Source organism: Falco punctatus (genome assembly GCF_963210335.1).
Source record: "Falco punctatus genome assembly, chromosome: 7".
NCBI lineage: Eukaryota > Metazoa > Chordata > Aves > Falconiformes > Falconidae > Falco > Falco punctatus.
Window position 1 is genome coordinate 11,552,523 of NC_137587.1, and position 19,796 is coordinate 11,572,318.

The window sequence follows — 19,796 nt, forward strand, 5'->3', positions numbered from 1 at the left end:
TAATAGCCTTCGATGAAAAAGTTTGAGAAGATAGGGATACAGGCCATATGGCACATGTAACACCATCAACCTGAGTGTCCCAGCTGAAAAAAATGGACTTTGCTCAACTTCCCTTCTTCTCATTTGGCCATTTTTTTTTAAGCTTTCAAATTAGTGACAGATATTATTATTTTTAGGAAGCAGGAGGGAAATAGGGTTTCCTTGTTTACCACTGGACCAATTGTTTGGAGCTGCCTGGTCCTTATCTCTATAGCAGCAGCAAATGGGAGACTGAGATATGCAGATTTTAATTGCAAAATATTATCAGAATGACAACATTCAGTGTTCCCTGGCTTTCATCACACTAGCCAAGTCCATAGAGTTCTGGAGCAATAAACTGGAGTCCTGTTCCAGAGGGGTATCTGCATGTGCATGTACGCGTGCAGACAGCAGGTTTACTTCACCAATTTGCTTTGCTTTTGGTTTTAACAGCCTGGACCAAGATCCTGCTGGATGTTGTGAACTGCCTTTCCTGGTACATTTACTGGGAGCCATGCATAGTCCTCCAGATTAAATGAGAGGAAATGGTTAACAGGTATCTGCAGCAGCAATCGCGAAAGGATGGAGTTGAGGGACTGACTCTGGTAAATCAACAGCACCACAGCGACAGCACTAGACGGTTCTCATGATTAGTGTGGCAATCAGGAAATTACAGTTTAATGTGTTTGCTGGAGGAAGCAGCACGAGAATCTTTCATGTACTTTAAAAACTGATTAAAACCCTACTGCCCCTTTTCAGTATTCAGGCACGCCAGGCTGCTTCTCGGAGCCCTGCCAGCTGCTTTCTGCAAGCTAGAATAAAAACAAACATCTCAGCCCTGCAGCTCCACAGCCCTGCCAGTCGAGTGCTCTGGGCACCCAGAGTGGACCAGGCTTTTGCAAAATCTCGCCCTTAGGTATCAGGTGCAAAACCACCTCTTGTGGTTACGGCCTTTTACATTGCTAAAGTGACTTTTAGGTAGCCCCTTGCTCTTGAAGTGCCAGCTGGACCAGGCAGCGGAGACTATCAACATAACCCCAAATAAAAAAAAAAAAAAATATGCAGAGAATGCTAATCTCCTCTCAAGCTGATGAGCGTAAAAAAACCACCCCTGTGAAATTAATGCAGACATAGCAGAGATATTAAATCAGAATGCACAAGAAGACAAAGAGGGTTCAGTTTGGCACAGATGATTGCAGTGTTCCTAAAGTTCTGCTCCTGTTCCAGCCGGGCCAGCCCCTGTCCCTGGGTAGGTACTGCTCCGTCTGAGCCCCCCAGAACTCCAACACCCGGGTGAAGGCCACATAGGAAACCAGAGCTGTGATAGGCTCCACCCTATACCCAAAACCCATAGATCCAAAAGGCAAGTTTGTTTCTTTAAACTCTTTTTCCTTATGTGGACCATGCAGAAAATTGTATAGAAGTGCTAGAATGTGTTAATTTACCAAAAAAAAAAAAAAAAAAAAAGGACAGTGCCTCAGTAGCACAAAAGCAGCATCAACAACCTTCACCACCTCTTCCAAACCTTTATACCATCTTCTGTATGCCATCCCTTTAGGCAAATACTGCAGAACCGAGGACCTCGTTAGCTGTGAGGGCTTACAGAGAAGACAGCAGCCTTATTTGTTTTAATGTTAACAAAGGTTCTGCTTGCCCCTGCCTCTGCAGCTGGCTACTGCTTTACATGCGGGTGGGGGTTTAGGGCTGACTCCCTTCCCGAGCCGTGCTTTTGGCTGCCTCATACCCAGGGGTGCTGGCCCATGTCTGGGGCCCCCCGTGACACCCAGGGCCAGGCCACAGAGCGCTGTGGGGCAGCAGCATCTCCCTGGGGCAGGAAGTGGGCTGGCCTGAGCACGACTTTCCATCCAGAAAACATTTTCCACCTCCTTTCCCTCACCTACAACCGGCTGCAGCACCGCCGAGTTGAAACGCGCACAAAATAAAAAGCACCTCGCGTGCCTCCGAAAAGAGGTTTCTGCTGGCAAATGCTCCCTAAAAATAGCCCTGCGTTCGCCTGTGAGAGCAGCTGGAGGTCACGTACAGAAGGAAGCAAAGAACTCGCTTTGCTGAACTCGGTTTGCAGCCATCACAGCGAGGACAGGAAGTTTTGAAGTTTAATTTCTGCTTAGTTTTAGCAAAACCCCAACTGGAGGCAGCGTGGTCCCGGCTGGGCTCGATTCCCTTGCTAGTCAGAGCAGGAGCTTGCTTTCCAACTCCCACCCTCCCTGTTTTTTTTTTTTTGCAGGGAAGCAGATAGGAGGGGATTTATTTGTTAATTAAATCTCCCCTGCCAATTTACATCAAAAAGCGGAAACTGTTTCAAGAAGCTCCCAAAACTTTCATAACCCTTAACCTATAAAAGAGTTGTACGGCTTTTTTCTAAAGCTGCCCAAAAGCACCACCGGGTTGTCCCAGGCCGAGTGATGAACAATGAAAAAAAGTCCAGGAATGGCACAGCTGGGCTGAAAATCAGGAACATCTGCTCATAGAAAGTCAGATGTTCACCCTCTCCTCTGACTCCTCCTTTCATCTTTGGATTTTCTCATAAGTTCTTGTTCAAAGGGATGCCATCCCATGGGAAAATGACAAAAGGGGAAAAATGCAGACACTGTTACTCAGTGAGGCCTGCAGTAGTTGCAAGAGAAGAAAAATTCTTCATGGGAATCCCCCACATCAGAGAAGTAGAAGCAAAAATTCACCAGGGAAAAATTCAGTGCTGCCAGCCCTGCAGTCAGTGCCTTTTATCCCTATGAGAGCCTGCACCTACCCAGTTTTCATTACCCGCAGATGGCACAACCGCAGTGAAAGGGAGCAGAGAGGAATCGTTAGCAATGGCCAGAGAAAGTAAGAATAATGGCAGAAGGTGTTGTTTCTTCTTAAAAAGGTTTGTTTCGTTAGGGATATGTACTTTTTGAAAGGGGCCTGTTTAGTGCTGGACCAGACTGGGCATACAGGAGTGGTGCAGGATTCTCCTTTTTACTCCACTGAAACAGAGCGGAAACTTCCACAGCAGAGATGTGAAATGCTCTGAGCACTGATGCAGCACCCGCACACGCGTGGGTACCGCGACCATGCGACACCCGTAGCCATACCAGAATCTCTCCAGAAAGCGATGCCGGGCAGCGTGCTAATGGGCTGCCGCCCCAGCATTGCTCTGGGTGCTGGTGGGTCCCCTGAACTTTCAGGAAGAACTTGGTACCCTGGGCTGGCTGCTCAGCCTGCTCCTGCTCTGAAGAGCAGCGCTGGCTCCCGAGGGAGCGCCTCTCAGCAGCGGTGGTCCTGGCAGGGTGAGGGGCTGCTCCTGAGCGGGTGTGGGCGGCGGGGGGAAGCTCACGGCTGGCAGAGCTTCTACCGGGGGGGTCACCCCAGCTCCCCACGCTCCCAGCCCGGCCGCCGGGCCTCAGCCCCCCCAGCCCCCCCGTGCTGCACAGCCGGGGAGGGGGGGTGCAGGGTGCAGTGCCCCGCACCTCCGGGTGGTTCTTAGCGCGCCGGGCCCCCCGCAACGTGTGTCCTCCACCCCCCCCCGCAGTGTGTGCCCCCCCCGCAGCAGGCAGCGGGACCCCGCGGCGGTGCGCACAGCCGGTGCCCGCCGGGGAGGGGGCACCGGGAGCCCCAGGGCCGGGCAGGACGGGGAAAGCCCCCCGGGAAAGCCGGCAAGGGGCGGCCGCCCGGGGCGCTGCAGGGAAGTACCGGCGGGGACGCCGGGGAGGCGAGTACTTCCCCCCTGCCGTGGAAAAACGCCAAGTCCCCTCCCGGGCCGGCCTGTTCCCTCCCCTCCGCCGCCACGGGAGGGGCTGCGAGGGGAGGGCCGGGACCGGCCCCAGCCGATCCGCCCTCCCTGCCACCGCCGGCGGCGCCGAGCAGGACCAGACCCGTCGGTCGGGCTTTGACTGGCTGGAAATTCCCGTCCTCGGCGGCTCCTCCCCCGCAGAAATCCCCTCGCCGGGGTGTATATGCGAAGCGCCGCCGCCGCCGCCGCTCACTCGCAGCGAAGCCGCAGCGCCGCCGCCATGATCCGCGCCCGCCGCCCCGTCGAGCCGCCGGTGATGGAGGGCTACGAGCAAGCGAAGAAAGAGCGTCAGGGCGGCTTCCCGCTCGACGATCGCCACGACAGCGGCCTGGACTCCATGAAGGAGGAGGAGTACCGGCAGCTGGTGAAGGAGCTGGAGGACATACGCCTGCAGCCCCGCGAACCGCCCGCCTGGGCGCAGCAGCTGACGGAGGACGGGGACACGTAAGTGGGGGTCGGGGAGGAGGGGGCGCGGGCGGTGGGCCCGGGGCGGGATGCGCTGCCGGCGGGGAGGCGCCGTGCCGTGCCGTGCCGTGCCGTGCCGTGCCGTGCCGCGGCGGGGCGGGGAGGCGGGAGGGGAGGCAGGGCCGGGCGGAAAGTCCCTGGAGGGGCGCCAGGGCCGGGCGGCTCCGCGCCCGCGGAAAGCCCCGGCCGCCGAAAGCCCCGGCTTGCGACACCCGCGCATGACCCTGCCCCGGGCCCGCCTCTGCCCCCCGGGCGCTGTGGGGGCTTCTGACGTGGGGTCCGGGGCTTTTAACGTCAGTTAACGTGTAGTTGTATTTATTTATTTTTATGACTGTTTTTTTTTCTTTTCCCTGCAGTTTTCTCCACTTGGCGATCATTCACGAGGAGAAGGCCCTGAGCCTGGAGGCGATCCGGCAGACGGCCGGGGACCGCGCTTTCCTCAACTTCCAGAACAACCTCAGCCAGGTACTGACACCTCCGCAGCCTGGAACCCAGATCAGCCCCTGCCAGCCCCACGAAAGCCCTTTGGGGAATTCCCCCCCATAAAAAGACCTGCTTTGAATATTTTTTTTTTTTTAATTGACGGAATCGATTAAATCAAAGCCTACTCAACTCAAAGCCTGCATTCAGGAAAGTCCCCAGCTGGCTCCAGCCGGTCTTAGTACAACGCTTCCTCTCCCCGAGAGTGGCATTTAACACCCGCATTTTTCAGTTATGATGCAATGGGTTGCATCCCTCTTTGCCGGGATGGTAATGATACCCTTCATACGGATTGACTGCTCAGTATCCGGAGAGCCCTAAGCTCATCCCTTCCAGACTAAAGGGCAACTCTACCATATGTTGGGAAGCATAAAGAACTGAGTTTATGGGGTCTGGTTTTAATTGGGGGAACAAATCACCAAGTGGTCAAAGAGTCTCTTTGTCCGGACGTTGCTGCCAGGCTGGCGGTGTAACTTATGGGTCTGCGTTTTCTCTTTTGCTTGCAGACTCCTCTTCACCTGGCAGTGATCACCGATCAGCCTGAAATTGCTGAGCATCTTCTGAAGGCTGGATGTGACCTGGAAATCAGAGATTTCCGAGGAAACACCCCTCTGCACATCGCCTGCCAGCAGGGCTCCCTCAGGAGCGTCAGCGTCCTCACGCAGTACTGCCAGCCACACCATCTCCTCGCTGTCCTGCAGGCAACCAACTACAATGGTACGGGCACGCTGCTGTACAACACTGTGGGTGTGCTGCGCTGAGCCTGGGGTTGATGTCCCATAGAGCTCAAAGATCTCTGGAGAGGTGGAGAAGGATCGTTATGCACATGTGAGAGTTGAGGACCCCCGAGCACACAGCAGTGTCTGAATTCTTTAAAATGTCACTGCCTTGTAGGCCTCCTCACTGTTGATTATTGGCTCCCATGGTGCTGAATTTTGCCTTCTTAGTGAGTACCTCTGCGGTGCTCCTGGTTTTTTGGGTCGTAAAAAGTTGCAGTCAAACACTGGAATAAAATATCTAAGAAACCTTTCCAAAATCCAACCCTGTTATTCATACTTAGTGGAAGCTGGAAAGCTCTTCTGGAAAACACCCTTTTGCCATGGATGAATTGCAAACTTAGATGCAGTCCTGTCCTGTCATCTTGATTTTAACTGAACGACAGGGCGTTAGGTTAGACTTACTCAGATTTTCCCTTCGTTTGTGTTTTGCAGGACATACATGTCTCCATTTGGCATCTATTCAAGGATACCTGGCTATTGTCGAATACTTGCTGTCCTTGGGAGCAGATGTAAATGCTCAGGTATGTAACACACGCTGTGAATTTAAATGAGCAAGGCTGTGTAGTCGTAAGAATCGACGGGTCTGGCACCAGCTCTGGCTCTCCTAACATGCCAAACCTTGTGTTATTTTCACGCAGGAGCCGTGCAGTGGCAGAACGGCACTACATTTGGCTGTCGACCTGCAGAATTCAGACTTGGTGTCGCTTCTTGTGAAACATGGGGCAGATGTGAACAAAGTGACCTACCAGGGCTATTCCCCCTATCAGCTCACGTGGGGAAGAGACAACTCCAGCATACAGGAACAGCTGAAGCAGCTGACCACAGCCGAGCTGCAGATGTTGCCAGAAAGCGAGGATGAGGAGAGCAGTGAATCGGAGCCTGAATTCACAGAGGATGAAGTAAGTAGCTGTTTGCGCCTTTTCAAGAGGAAGTGGAAAATCCTGCCCTGTGTAGGTTTTTTTTGTTGGTCCTCCTCTGATGACATGCTCGAGTGACCTCTTACCTGTATACAGATGGGTATAAATAGCCCATGAAGTAAGGTTAAGCTGTCAACCGTCAGCAAGATGGCAGTTGGGGCAAGCACATAAATAGAATAAGAATAAAATGTAAAAAATAACACAAGGGAACAGAGGTTAGCTTCACGCAACATGGTTCTCTGAACACCGTTCTCTTGCTGACACCCACAGAACCTTGTGAGATAAAATTCAAGTTAATGGGTGGTTTTCTCCTCCCAGCATTTGTTTTTCTAACGTTCTCAGTGCTGGCAAACATAACCATTTTAGTGTAGAAATTTTATACGCTGCTGAAGTCAGGGCATGCAGACTTTGGCAGTTATCCCAGAGTGGATATGGTGCTCCCAGTAAGAGTTTTGCATTAACAGCCTTAATGTTTTTTCTTGCAGCTTATATATGATGACTGCCGTATTGGAGGACGACAGCTGACGTTTTAAAGCAGAGCTTCCTGGGAAAAGGAGTGACTGTGTACATATGTATAGAAAAAGGACTGGCTTTCTTCTTTGAAAAAGAAAGTCGCAATGCAGAGGGAAAAACCAGGAGGGAAATACTACACTGCCCAGCAAGGAGTGTGTAATTGTAACAGGGCGGCTCCAGGTTCTGGCATGTGTTTAAATACAGGAGCGGGATGTGTAGCATCACTAGAGATCTGTGGTTATTCACACCACCTGATAGAGCCACATAGCCAGTCTTCTCAGCCCTGTGAAGGTAACAAACTACACATTCAGCCTGCTAGTTACAGAGAGCTATCTTGTGGCATTAAATACCATGAGGGACACGTGTCCTCCCGTGGCAAAGCAGGCTCATACCAACACCCCATCTTCTCGGAGACTGCGTGTTAATTTGTCTTGGACTGGCGGTGCAACCTGGCCGTCCTGACCAACCTCGGCTGCTCTCGGTGGGATGTCCCAGGCGGAGGAGTCAAACCCAGGCGCTGGGGACCTCCTGGCTGCTAGGAGAAAGTAGCAATAATGTTAACTGTGGGCATTGGAAACAGTGTGTTTCACACCATGTGTGTCATAATTGCTACGCTTTTTAGCAATTGTATATTGTGTAAATAGTGTACATTTTTTTGTTTATAATTATTTTGGTACATGTGAGATATGTATTTATTAAAAAAAGTCAGATTACTGCACCTGGTCTGTGAAATGGTTCATTGCCCAGTTTGTTGTCCTGACGTACACGGGAATCCACTTGGTTTGCTTTTTAAGAAACATTCGACTCCTAGCAGACCGATAAAGTCACAGGCTCAGGGGTTTTAGGTGGTTCACCTCAGCAGCGGCGAGGCATCTGAGCAGCTCACAGCTCTCAGCCCTTCTGCTGCAGCTAATTTTGGAAGCAGACGTAGGTGGTGTTTCCTGCACCCATTGCGGCAGGCGGGTCAGGGGGCTGGGGTTCCCCCTCTCACCCAAGCACCAGGCCACCCGGCCCCTAGAGAGGGATTTTGAGGCTGGCTGTGGTAGCAACCACCCACCCACCCTGGTTGACACCTTTTGTTCCAGCTCCAATACGGGCAGCTCATGCCAGGACTTGCCGGGGAAGGCTGGGGGTCTGCAGCCCAGTCCTATGCCCATTCGCCCTCTCGTTTATCACCCAGCCCGGCTCCCGTTTGAACTTGGACACCTTCGGATTTTCCAAAGGGGATTTCCACGGGAAGAGGGAACACACAGGAGCATGTGCTGCTGCCTTCCACCCCTGGAATTCAGGCGTGGGCCTCCTGCTCTCCCCACCGCAGGCTCTCCTTGCCCAGTTCACAGCAGCAGGGAATGTGGCTTTAACCCGCTTCAGTTATTCCTGCATGTTTCTCTCCCGCAGCACTCAGGCAGACAGAAGCATTTTGCTCAAATTCTCACCTGCACCTGATCTGTTGGCAGTGCATCGCAGCGCAGGACTAATTTTAGCCACAGATTTTAGCTCGCCATGTGACCATGTAAAGGATGGGCTGCGTGAAGGGTGACCGTGCCCTGTTCCTTCTGTGCCGTAACCCCCCGGACAGGGACGGGGTGCGGCAGAGCTGCTGACGCAGGGCTGAGCTCTGCCAAGAGTGTCGGCCAGGGGACTTCTGTGCTGCTGGCACCCGGCACGGCTCAGGCTCCGGAGAAGGCCACAGCTCCAGGTTGCACAGGGACACTTAGTCCTTTTCCTGCTCTCCCTTCCCGAGGGGTTCCTGACACAGCCTGCTCTAAGGAGGGCTCATGGCATGAGGAAGAGCAGCACAGCTGCCTGGGTGCTTCCTTATTTGCATGGGAGCCAAAGGCTGCCGTGGAAAGGATTATATACAATTGTCATCCTGAGTCATTTTTATTTCCCTTCCACTCTCATTGCATGAGCGTGGCCCGGGTATGAGCTGAAACTTCCTTCTGGCAGACAGGGTCATGCTTGCATTGCAAACCTGCACAGTTTTCCAGGTGTGGGGCTGGGTGAGAATCTGCCAAACTCTTTTTTTTTTTTCCTTGCAGACTCACCCTGCACTCCAAACAACTGCTGAATCTGAGCTGGGGATGGGGACTAGGAGGGTTTATCCACCTGCTCCTACAGGTTTTCTGACAGCAAAGAATGCCAAGGACTAAACACGATGTCGCCACAGCTAGAAATAGAAAAGGCAATGTTCCTCTCACGAGCTACGCTTCAGTTTCCCCCTTGCAAAACAGGAGCTGGCAATGCTGTCAAGGCCCGGTGAAGGCATTCACCAGCTATAGATATCAGTGTTCTGGAAGTGCTCGGGTACACGGCTGGACCTAGTATGCAAATATTTAAATAGATACCATCTGAATGCAAATACTTTTTATTCGAAGGCCAGAGAGAGGGAGGAAAGTGCAGTTATCAGTAGTACTAGGTTGGACGAGTAGTTTCAGAGGCAGTGGTACGTTCTCTGCTGCCCATTGCGACGTTAAGACAAACGGCACCTTAGGAAGGTGCTGCTATAATCTTGCAAAAATTCTACGAGGAAGTTTTACAGCTAAATAAATCATTGCCCAGGTACCGCATGCTGATCATGCTACTGTTTTGTCAGTCATGCGAAAGTAACCATCATATGCAAAGGAACCACAGATAAAACAAGTGGGACTGAGATTGATGCGAGAATGTGTGTTTGTTAGCAAAATAGGCTGGGGCATGTTGTGTGTTTGTGCATTGGTAGTGCTGAGTTCTGCCTGTTCACTTGATGTTGTAACCAGATTGCCCACTGTAGGTCACCCACACCCCCAGTTTTGAACACATGCCCTTAACTCTTGCATGTCCACCCTGTCTCTGGCTTTTCCACACCTATGACTTTAGAAAGATCTCCTGAGGGTGGTTTTGGTGATAACCTGCCTTTGTGCTACCTTCCTGGCACACTGTCAGGTATGTTGCACAGTCCCATTTGTAGGACTTGGAGAAAGAACTCCTTACGCGTTTATTCTGTCCAGCATCACTTTTTCCTTATTCAGCCACCACGGCCGCTATTAGCAGAGCATGCTAGCTTGCTCTTGCTTGTCCTTCTACCAGTGCTTCCCCGCACTGGCTCAGGGCTCAAAATTCTCTCCCAGCACCTTCACCACTTACCCTGGGTGGCTCAGCAAGCTTCAAGAGCAGCCATGCTGCTGCAGATCAAGGTCCTGTAAAGTTCAGTTTTAGTCTCCTCACTCTGACCCTCTCTCCATTAGCCTCCTCCCTTTCCTCAGCTCCTGTCATACCTGTGTCCTCCACTCTTACTGCCCTCAACGTCTGTATATGCCTCTGCTTGCCTTCTTCGCCCTTCCAGGGTGAGCACCTTTGCACAGGTTGCCCTCCCTCTTCTCCGGCACCAGCTCACCATGAAGTCATTCACTCATCATGACACTGCACAGCATGAGGCTGCATTTTTGTTTTCAGCCTTTCCCCACGGCCCGTTCTTGTAAATCTCTGGTAATCCTGCAGGGATATTCCCATACTTCCTTATATTGCGCACAAAGAGCTGAACTCTCCATTTCCTCCCACACCCTCCTCTTCCTCCTCACACTCCAGCTCCCTGCAGACCTCCCTCGCCTCAACCACAACCCAGGGGCCACCTTCCGTCCCTGCTCTCCTGCCTTTCAGCTTACCCAGCATCAGCCCTGGACTCCTCAAGAACGTTACGGTGGTGACAGATAAAATGCAGGCTGCCAGGGTGGCAAGGGTGGAGAGCAAAGCCCGGGGCCTGATTTTCCCCCAGTAAATCAGGAACCCTTCTCTTCCATTCGGTGCAGCTTTGGAAAGTGCTAAAAGCAAGGGCAAAAGGCAACCCTGCACCTGGGGACGTGCATGAGGAGGCTTCATTGTCCCGCTGGCTCCAGCGCCAGCCTGACCTTTGCAGTCACAAGCAAAACCCTTTCAGCTGAGCGGTGAACCCTCCGTGCCTGCTCGCTCTGCTGCTCTGGGGTTATAGTGCAGCGTGCTCCTCTCACGCTGCTTGATGCACAGCTGTGGGTGGCCCAGCTCCTTCAGCAGAGATGGGACGGGCGGCCGCGGGAGCTGCCAGCCTGCCAATGGGCTGGGGCATCACGAGGGGCCACAGTCCTAACCTGGGGGCCTTGACTCTTGCTGTCCTCCTCCTCAGCCTTCAGCCTTTCGGTGTTAGGAAGGGGGTCCCTGTTGACTAAGCATTTTACACACCAAGAGGAACTATAGGGCCAGACGGGGGCCAACAGACAGTGTTTACTGACCACGCACCCTGCATCCAGCTGCCCGACCCATCTGCCGACCTGACCCAGCAGGACTTGATGCACCAGGAGGCAGTGAGGCCACCAGGACCTTCAATCTATCCCCCAAGTGGCAGCCCCACAGCTGCTGGCTTTGCCTCGCAGCTTCAGTTCAGATTTGGATGAGCAAGATGGTTGAGTGAGGGAAGGAAAAAAGTGGAGCCAGCAATAAAACCTGAGGAAAACCATGGTGGTCTCTGAGAAGGACGGGAGGTATCGTTTGTGACTTGTGTTAATGGAAAATCTTCCGTGATGGTGGGCTCTGGGCTGGGCAGGAATCCAGTACAGATCGTTTTTCTGCAAAATCTGGACTGTGGAAATAATTAAGCATCTGGTTGTTCCTAGAAGAAAGGATTGCAGAATGAAGAGCAGGGATGGCAGGGAGGACCCTCTCTCTCCCTGGATGAAAGCCTGCCCTCGCTTCAGGAGGCTGGAGGAAGGGCATTTTCCGGCATTGCTCTGCTCCCAGCACCAGTGCTTTGCTGGAGAGCAAGAGCTGTGCTGGATCCCGAGGGACAAGGCAGCAGGAAACCCCTGTCTCCTTGCACAACCCAGGATGGCACATGCTGTTGGGACAGCCATTTCACATCCTCAGCAAGCGCCTGTCACATAGCTGGCACCCCTCACCTCCCTGTCCCTTCAGACAGCTCTCTGAAGCATTAACATCGGGGCCAAAAGGCTCCCTTTAAACGCTGACACATTTATCGGGCCATAAGGTAAGAAGCCAAAGTCCAGAGGGATTGTAACAGAAATTCCCCCCGACACCCTGAGGGTTTGACTGCCCTCCCTTCCCTTGCTCCAGTGCTCAGATTTTCCCAGGAGTGTCTCCTTGTCCAATTTTCCAAACAGGACTTTCCAGTCCCCGTCAGAAGAGAGCCGGGGTTTTCCCCGCTCACTCCCTTCTGCACTTTTACCCCTTTACGGCAGCCGCGAGCTGCGGCGCTGGGCTCCGTTGCCTCTGCGGCACTGGGAGTGCAGCCTCCTGCCTGCCCACCACCAGCCCCAGGGGCTTCCCTGCCCCGGAGGAACAGGCCTACACCCCTTTCGTTTAAATCCTTTTCCCACTCCCAGTCGTAAGCTACTTCAGATTCGTTTTCCTGCCCATCTCTCACGGGGAAGCTCTTCCTCCCTCCAGCTGAAAGCAAAATATGAGCAAATGTGTGCAAAGTGCTGCAAGGAACAGCTTCAGAACACAAATATTTTTCACATGCACGCACCCCCTGAAGGGTGCACAGCTACAATTACAGTGCAACTCTTAACTCGGTTAATTATTACCCCCGGATTTCAGTAGCTTGGAGGAGGGAGTTTCCCAAGGCCCTACAGAAGGTCTTTGTGAGGCTGCGGCTCCTTGTTTGCGCTGGGCAGTGCCCAGGGGCTGAGTGGGACACAGCCGGTGTTAGAGGAGATGGGAGAGATGGGGAGATGGTGTTGGAAAGCATGGGAGGACCCGTGGGGTGTTTTTCCTCTCTGCACGGGAAAAGGACACGCCGTGCCTCAGCCACAGCCCAGCACGTGTGCCAGTTGGTGAGGATGGCTGCCCAGCCTGTGCAGCACACAGAATGAAACCACCCTCCTCTCTCAGTTTTTTCTAAGTGAAAAGGTTTCCATTCTGGCATGCGTCAAGGCTGGTGTTTCTGGATTTCATCTAAAAACTTAGCTCTGACTCCTGGCAGCAGCTGCTCTGAAACATTTCGCCCCAGCAAACAAGCTAGCCCTCCCCCAGGCTGCGTGAAGGCTCCTTGCCCCGGGCTGTGCGCAGCCTGGCTTGGGGAAAACCCTCCTGAGAAGGGGGATTCACACCACCCACTCGCCCTCCAGCACACTCGACCTCCACCTCCTCTCCAACACAAATCCACCTCTCTATGAAATTTCCTGAGCTGCAGGAAAACATCCAGCACCTCCTGCCTGTCCGTCCACCCCAGAGCTCGCCGTGCCCTGTCCTCGCCGCCCTGACCCCGGCAGCGGGCTGAAGCACAGGCTGCCCCACTGCCCGAGCACCCCACCGCAGCCAGGGACAGCTGGCAAACTGCTGTGGCTCCTGCCTCGGCCACCATGCTTGCGGGACGGAGCTCAAACCTGTGGAAACTGAAATAATTAGCTGGAAACGGGGTTAGCCGGCAGCGGTGTGGGAGGCTGGCAGGCTTTGCCTGCGGTTGGCCAGGTTTAAACAGGCGATCAAACAGCGTGAGGGTGTGTTCAGCAGCTGTGAAATGGCAAGAAGGCAGAGGGGGAAATGGCAGCAGTGCCACCGCGGTGCAAATGCTGGGCAAGACATCACTGGCAGCAGGCACGGGTCCAACAGGTCCCCCAGGTCCACTGCCGAGGTGGTCTCATCCCCCTCGCAGCCCAGCAGCAGCACTTGTCACACAGGAATGCTTAAGCTTTTCCCACAGCATCCTCCCCTCTGGCTCTGTCCCAGGGGACGGGAGGTGAGCAGGTCCAGGAAAGGCCAGGGCTTCTGGCCAGGGCTGCCTTCGGCCCCTGGGCCGTGGCACACAAAGCCAGTTTCCCTTCTCCATGCAGCTGGCTCCCAAGGTGACTGGATCACCCACTTCCCTCTGCAAGCCACTCCTGTATCTGAGGGGCTGGTGGAGTAAGGAACTAATAACTCGTAGTTTCCTCTATCAGAGAAGTCTGGGCAAAGCAGGAAAGAGAACCTGCACAGGTTACTTGGCAGTTGGCTTCCTTCCATGAGCAGTTCCCGACAAACGGCAGCATGACCGAGCCTTCCCAGGCATGGTGCTCTGGGAAGCCTCTTCCTAAAACCAGCCGTGCTGAGGGGCGGAAGGCGAGAGGACCGAGCTGCATCCATGCGCTGCAAAAAATTAGAGAAGAGCATCTCAGCAGAGCACATGGCAGCTCTGTGCCACAAGTAGGACCACAGACATCTCTCACAGAGACTTGTGTGTGCAGAAGGTGTGAGCCCAGCGGCACAGCGTCATCCTGGGAATGAGTGTCAGTATCTCCAAATTTTCCACTTCAAATTTAAGAACAAGGGGAATACTTCAAAAGAGCCAAGTTTTTTTGTTTTGCTCTGGTTTGTTTCAGTTAGAAACAATGTATTGTTTAAAAAAAAATCATATGATTAAAATCATATTGAGAACTTCCCAACTGAAACAGATCACTTCTGTAGACTCAGAAGACAAGAATTTATTTCATTTTTTCTTACTTATTGGAACCTTCAGGTATTTGTTTTCTAACTCACCTGAACATTTTTTTCTCCTAAGTTTTTGCAGTTGCAACACAGCAGAATTTCCTCTCCTACTCTTCTCCTGAGTCATGTGAACTGGGCATACCTCCAACCTGGGGCTTACCGTGCCATCTCTGAACAGCCAGCCCCCAAATCTGCATCCAATTGCCATCTCTGTAATTGCTATTAAAGTCCTCATGCTTGTGTGAGGGCAAGTCTTCAGTTCGCCTTACAGCTGGCAGCCTTCCATCGGGTCTGCTTGGCTGCCTCTCGCTGTCACAGCATCCAGCCCCCTCGCACGTGTACATCCTATTCCCTCTACCCATCGCCTCCAACTTTTGGTTGCTCTAAATATACCAAGAAGAAAGCTCAGCTCGCAGGAGGTGATATATTCAAAATTGATCCTGAGGGCAGTCTTGTGCTGGAGGTTTTGGGGCTGCAAATCAATCCGTGGCAAGCGTATGGCTTCTGGCAGGTAAATGGATGCTGATTCTGACACCAACCGGTGTCCCACTGCTGGGTGTTTGGCCCATGCCTTAGACCATGCCTGGAGACTGATTCAACCCAAGGCGTGAAGCCAACGCACAGACCCGGGGAGTGTTAGGTATTTCCCACGCAGATGCTTTGATTCAGCAGTAAAGCAAACGCAGCTCGGTGTGTCCTCTTCCTGAAGGCAAGTCCCTCGCATTGCAAGCACATCTGTCATGGAACACCACCGCACGTGGCTTCTCAACCAACATCGCCGTAAGAAAAAGGTTCTCTCTGCATCTGTTCCACTTCGCTGAGTTTGCAGCTGGGCCCTTGAATGCTGTCAAGAGAAATTGCATGTTCCTTGTAAGCACAGGATAAAGACGGCTCCATGTAGCCTTATTAATCATTTTGCTTAACGGCACATGAAACATCATCTGTATCTCCAATCCTCATAGCACCTGAGACCTGTCTCTGAGGAGAGCAAAGAAATTATTTGGGGAAAGCCTCCCTTCAGGCAGTGGTGGCAAGCATCCCACCTGAGCTGGGGTGCGCCGGTGAATGCTGTCGGTGAAGATGCTGCTGCGCCGGTCACTGGCATGGCATAAGTGACCCTGGCCCACGGTGTCCCTTCCCCCACGCCTGCCCACTGGCACTGCAGGGACCCCGAGAGCTTTTGCCTCAGGCTGGATATGACCCTGGCCCAGGGCAGAGGTGAAGAAGAAGGCAGCACCGTTGGGCCCCATCGCAAAGGGAGCTTCTACGGGTGAACTAAAAGGCAAGTGTGCTCTAACGACAGGGCAAACTTTTTTATCACGTTTCATCATCACTTAGCCCAAGGAGCAGTGCTGTGACACACACAAGGCTCCTGGTGGCAGCTCAGTCCCTGTCCGGGGCCAGCCATCAGGCACAAGTGCTCCTGATGTGCACGGTTGGAGCAGGAGGTGTCCCCATCCCTGCGGCACCCCAGGGCCTGGCACCCAAGCCCTGCCCTGTTAGCTGTCAGGGACCTGCTTCAGCAAACCACAGGAGGAAGTCAAAGATGTGTGAGATCAGTGAAGCATGCAGAGCACAGTCCCGCTTAACCTCACCAGTCTGCCACCAGCTCGTGGAAATCCAGACTTCAGGGCATAACTCACCATCGGTGGATGTAAAGTCATGACGCTCAGAAGAAAGCAACCTTCAAAACGAGAGCAAGCACTGCAAATGTCGCCCATTAAGGGGTTAAAGCAGAGAGGCAGCAGGTGCTTTCCATCTTGGTTGAAGCTAGCAGGAGCTCACCAGCGCTGAACTGAGCCTCCAGGAGCTCTTCGGGAAAGGAAAGTGCAAGCTGGTGCGGAGTGACTGAGCTGCTTTGCATGGGATTTCATTTTACCTTTTCTTATGAAACAGTGGTGAGAAAAAGGGGCAGTGATGGTAAATGCAAATATCTGCAAGACGCGAAGGCCTCAGCAGGGAAGCTGCTCAGCTCTGTGGCTCCTTGAGCACAGGCATAAGGGAGCTGCATAGTTGTAACTTATGACTGACACGGGTCTTGCTGCAATGACTGACAGCTCTCCTGGCTAAGGAGTAAGTCCCTTTATCCCATCCACACCAGCTGGGGCTTCTTTTTTTTGGCTCCTACGCAGACACGATGGAAATATGCACTGAAGGTCTGCTCTTTAAAAGCACGAGCTCAACACGCACGGCTGCCTTTAGCATTACAAGAAATGTAGAAGAAAGAGGAAATGATTTGAACTGTGTGTATGTGGCATGAGCTGCATCAAGCTGCAGATAGGATGATTCTTCTCAGATGTCATGCGGCGGCTACATCGGTGTCTCCCTCCCTGTTACTGCTGGCAGCTGAATTAGTTCTTGCACAGCTGTAATCATACACCTAATGAACTTGCTCCTGCATAAAGCCAGAGCATCTCCCTCTTGGTAATAAGCAACCTGTTGGGCCTCTGTCCCTGCACAGCGCCTCACAGGTCTCACGTGCAATGCCAGATACGCTGCTGGCACCGTTTTGAGAGTCCCCAGAAGGGGCCTCTGCGAGAGCTGTATGCTTCCAGCATCTGCCAACTGGGGCTACAGTTGTCCCGGGAGGAAACCTCCCTGGGAGAAGCCAGGACAGAACAGGCTGATCAACACTGAAGGAATGAGGGAGAGGGAAAGAAATGTTTTTGCTAGCAAACAGCCAGCAATTTAAATTAGGAATTGCCATAACAGCAGTCAGTCTGACCGAATGTGGTATCAGCCTCTCGGAGCACTTGTGGTACAAACGCTGTAAGTTTCCACTGGGGAAACCAGAGGCACAGGTAGTCAGCGGTTTGTGCTGCAGCATGGGAGGGCTCAGCCTGCTCCTTAACAGCACCTAGGACATCGAGAATGTAAAACATCACCTCTCCTGTAAAGCACGTTCTGGTAACAACAGCTGCATGGGCTGGCAAAGGCCAGGGCTGGCTGCATCTCTGCTGCTCCTCGCTGACCAGCAGACACAAAATGCTGCCCTAAGACACGGAGTCTCAGCTCACACCAGGCTCTGGCCCGCAGCATCTCTGCCCCGGTTTTGGGCTGTAAGCTTTCCCCAGGCCAGGGACTGCTTTTAATGAGGTGTTTGCAGAGCTGCCCAGAGAGTATGTGCTACCAGTCCCCTCCTCTGTGTGGCCGCAAGGAATATGAACTGGTTAAACCAGCACCTACGGTGTTAAAGCAGTCGGTGCTTCCAGCTATGAAAGTAGTACCCACTTTGATGTCTGCTGGGACAGCAGATCTGGGCTGTCCCTGTGCACCGTGCCTCCCTCAGGTGCTTTAGGATCTACTCAGTCAGCAGGCTTCCATCAGCTATGTGCAGCAAGGTAAGGCAAAAGGCTGTGGACTCCAGTAACCAGAACTACGTGGAAATTCAGGAGGATTTCTGGCTGGGGAGGTGCTGCTGCTGTGCGTGGGGTTTCACCTTTGCTCAGCCCCGCTGGCAGAGGCACTCTATGCAAATGCCATTCTCTAAGCTTTCACACACGGGACTTTCAAAAGGTTCATGATCTTCAGAAAAGTATTTATAGGATCAGATTTTCCTGTGGAGCCTCAAGTCTTTTTATTAATCACCAGGACCATTTTCAAACGTCTTTCAACATCAAGAAATTCCACTTAATCACAGCCTGCCCTGCTACCACCTTCTCAGCATCAGATGGAGAAAGAAATGATGCAGTGAGGACCTTAGTCACACCAACACTGCTTCAAGGCTGAGCTGGGGAATGGGACGTGAATCATCTTTGCCTTTTCTTTCTTTTAAGGGAAACAGAGAAAACAACTGCTGCTTTGAGAGTAAAATGCACAAAGCAGTGACAGGTCTTCCTGTTTCCTTCCCACCTCACACCCTGGCTGCGTGGTCCTTCCCTGCACTTAGCTGCATCTACTGAAAAGGCCCGTCGCTCCTTCAGGTGGCTCCTTGGAGATTTTTTTACCACATCTCAGCAAGTGCAGAGCCACACAGAGCTTTCTTTGCAGGACCGGCTGGCAGAGTGCATTGCAGGGTATTTTCCAAACAGGCCATTTCCTCCTTACAAAGGACTTTTCTGTGTGCACAGATGTGCAAGGGCAGCGGGATGTGGTGCTGGGAGATAAAAGACCAGCTCTTTCGAAAGGCGTAAGGCAATGATAGGCATTGCATCGCCTTGCTTTTACAAGCCTGCCTGCTTGCTGTAGTCCACTGAGCACATCTGGTGCCCAGGACAGGGAGCAAGGAGCTGCCTGCACAAGCAAAGGGGAATGCCAAGGCCAGGGATGTACCTCCAGCCTCAGGCTGGCCAGCACGGCAGGGAGAAGGAGGTCAATCAGGACCAGAGGTAATGGCAGAGCTGTGCTGTGAAAAGTGCTCCCGTGGCCTCTCCTTCTGTCCCCCTGATCTGGGGCACACAGAAAGGAGTGCACCCCGGGGTAGCACAGGGTGCTGCAGACCAGCCCTTTCTTGCTCCCCGGCACTGTAGTACTGGGTAGCAGAAACCCATTCTGCATAGGAGGAGACAGGGCTGGGGGAAACAGCTGGAATATTTTCCCCCTTTCACTTCCTCTGGAACATGCACAACTGCAACACTCCATGGGTGCTGCCCCTCAGGAGAGGAATTATCTTGCTAGAAGAAAGCAGCATTTTCTATCTAGACATGCTCTGAGCAAGGCTTAGGTAACACTCAGCTAAAGAGCCAGGAGCTGAACTCCACACTAACACTCCACCACTTCAACTTGCCCCTGCTCAGCTAAATGCAAAGATCTTCTGGAGCAGGCAGCCCAGCACACAAGCCATGGCTCCCTGCCAAAGCAGCTGGGAGCTGCAGCCCTTGCCTCTGCAGCTGGCAGCCGGGCACGCTGCAGGGCCTATCTCCGCAGGCTGGCCGAAGGGGCTGGGTCCGAGCAGTAGGCTTCAGCTCTGCGGCGAGGAAAAGCACGCGACACGTTGCAAGCAAGCTGGGTCATGGTTTGCTGGGAAAAAAACACCCAGTGCATTGCTAGGGAGAAATTCCAGCAAGCTGCTTGGGTCGGCAGGGGTTGCCCTATTTCTGTTTGGGGTTTCCTGGCCTGAAATAAAGGTGCCTGTGCTGAGAGAAGCTGCCTGTGTGCGGTAAGCTCAGTGGGTTGCACGCACGGACCTCCGGTACGTGAGGGAAGGATCTGCGCAGTACAGCCAGGGCGCTGCAGTTGTGCAACCGAGAGTCCAGGATTTCCAAACACTCAAGTGACTTGGTCCCAGCTGCTGTTTTGCTGGGGTTGCTCCATGTCAGCCTGCCAAAATCCTCAGCTTCAGCACAGACAGAATTTCCAAGGGTGAAAAGTGAGCATGTCCAGGGAGGCAGCAGATACGGGGTAACTGCTCTGTGCTCAGCAAACCTCCGGGGAAAAGGTCAGAGGAATCCTCCCCTGCAG

General features: G+C 53.1%; 1 protein-coding gene and 1 long non-coding RNA gene across 2 annotated transcripts; one reads left to right on the plus strand and one right to left on the minus strand.

The window, feature by feature from the left end:
* Positions 1-3,882: 3,882 nt before the first annotated feature.
* NFKBIA (NFKB inhibitor alpha) lies at positions 3,883-7,680 on the plus strand. Its single transcript, XM_080395137.1, has 6 exons — positions 3,883-4,252; positions 4,630-4,738; positions 5,260-5,470; positions 5,965-6,053; positions 6,171-6,431; positions 6,935-7,680. Exons 1-6 carry the CDS (start codon positions 3,972-3,974, stop codon positions 6,980-6,982), a joined length of 999 nt encoding a protein of 332 aa, XP_080251263.1. The 5' UTR covers positions 3,883-3,971; the 3' UTR covers positions 6,983-7,680.
* Positions 6,954-19,790, minus strand: LOC308067030. Its single transcript, XR_013929414.1, has 2 exons — positions 16,040-19,790; positions 6,954-15,240 (listed from the first exon to the last, which is right to left on the minus strand). It is a non-coding gene; the product is annotated as an uncharacterized lncRNA (long non-coding RNA).
* Positions 19,791-19,796: the final 6 nt, after the last annotated feature.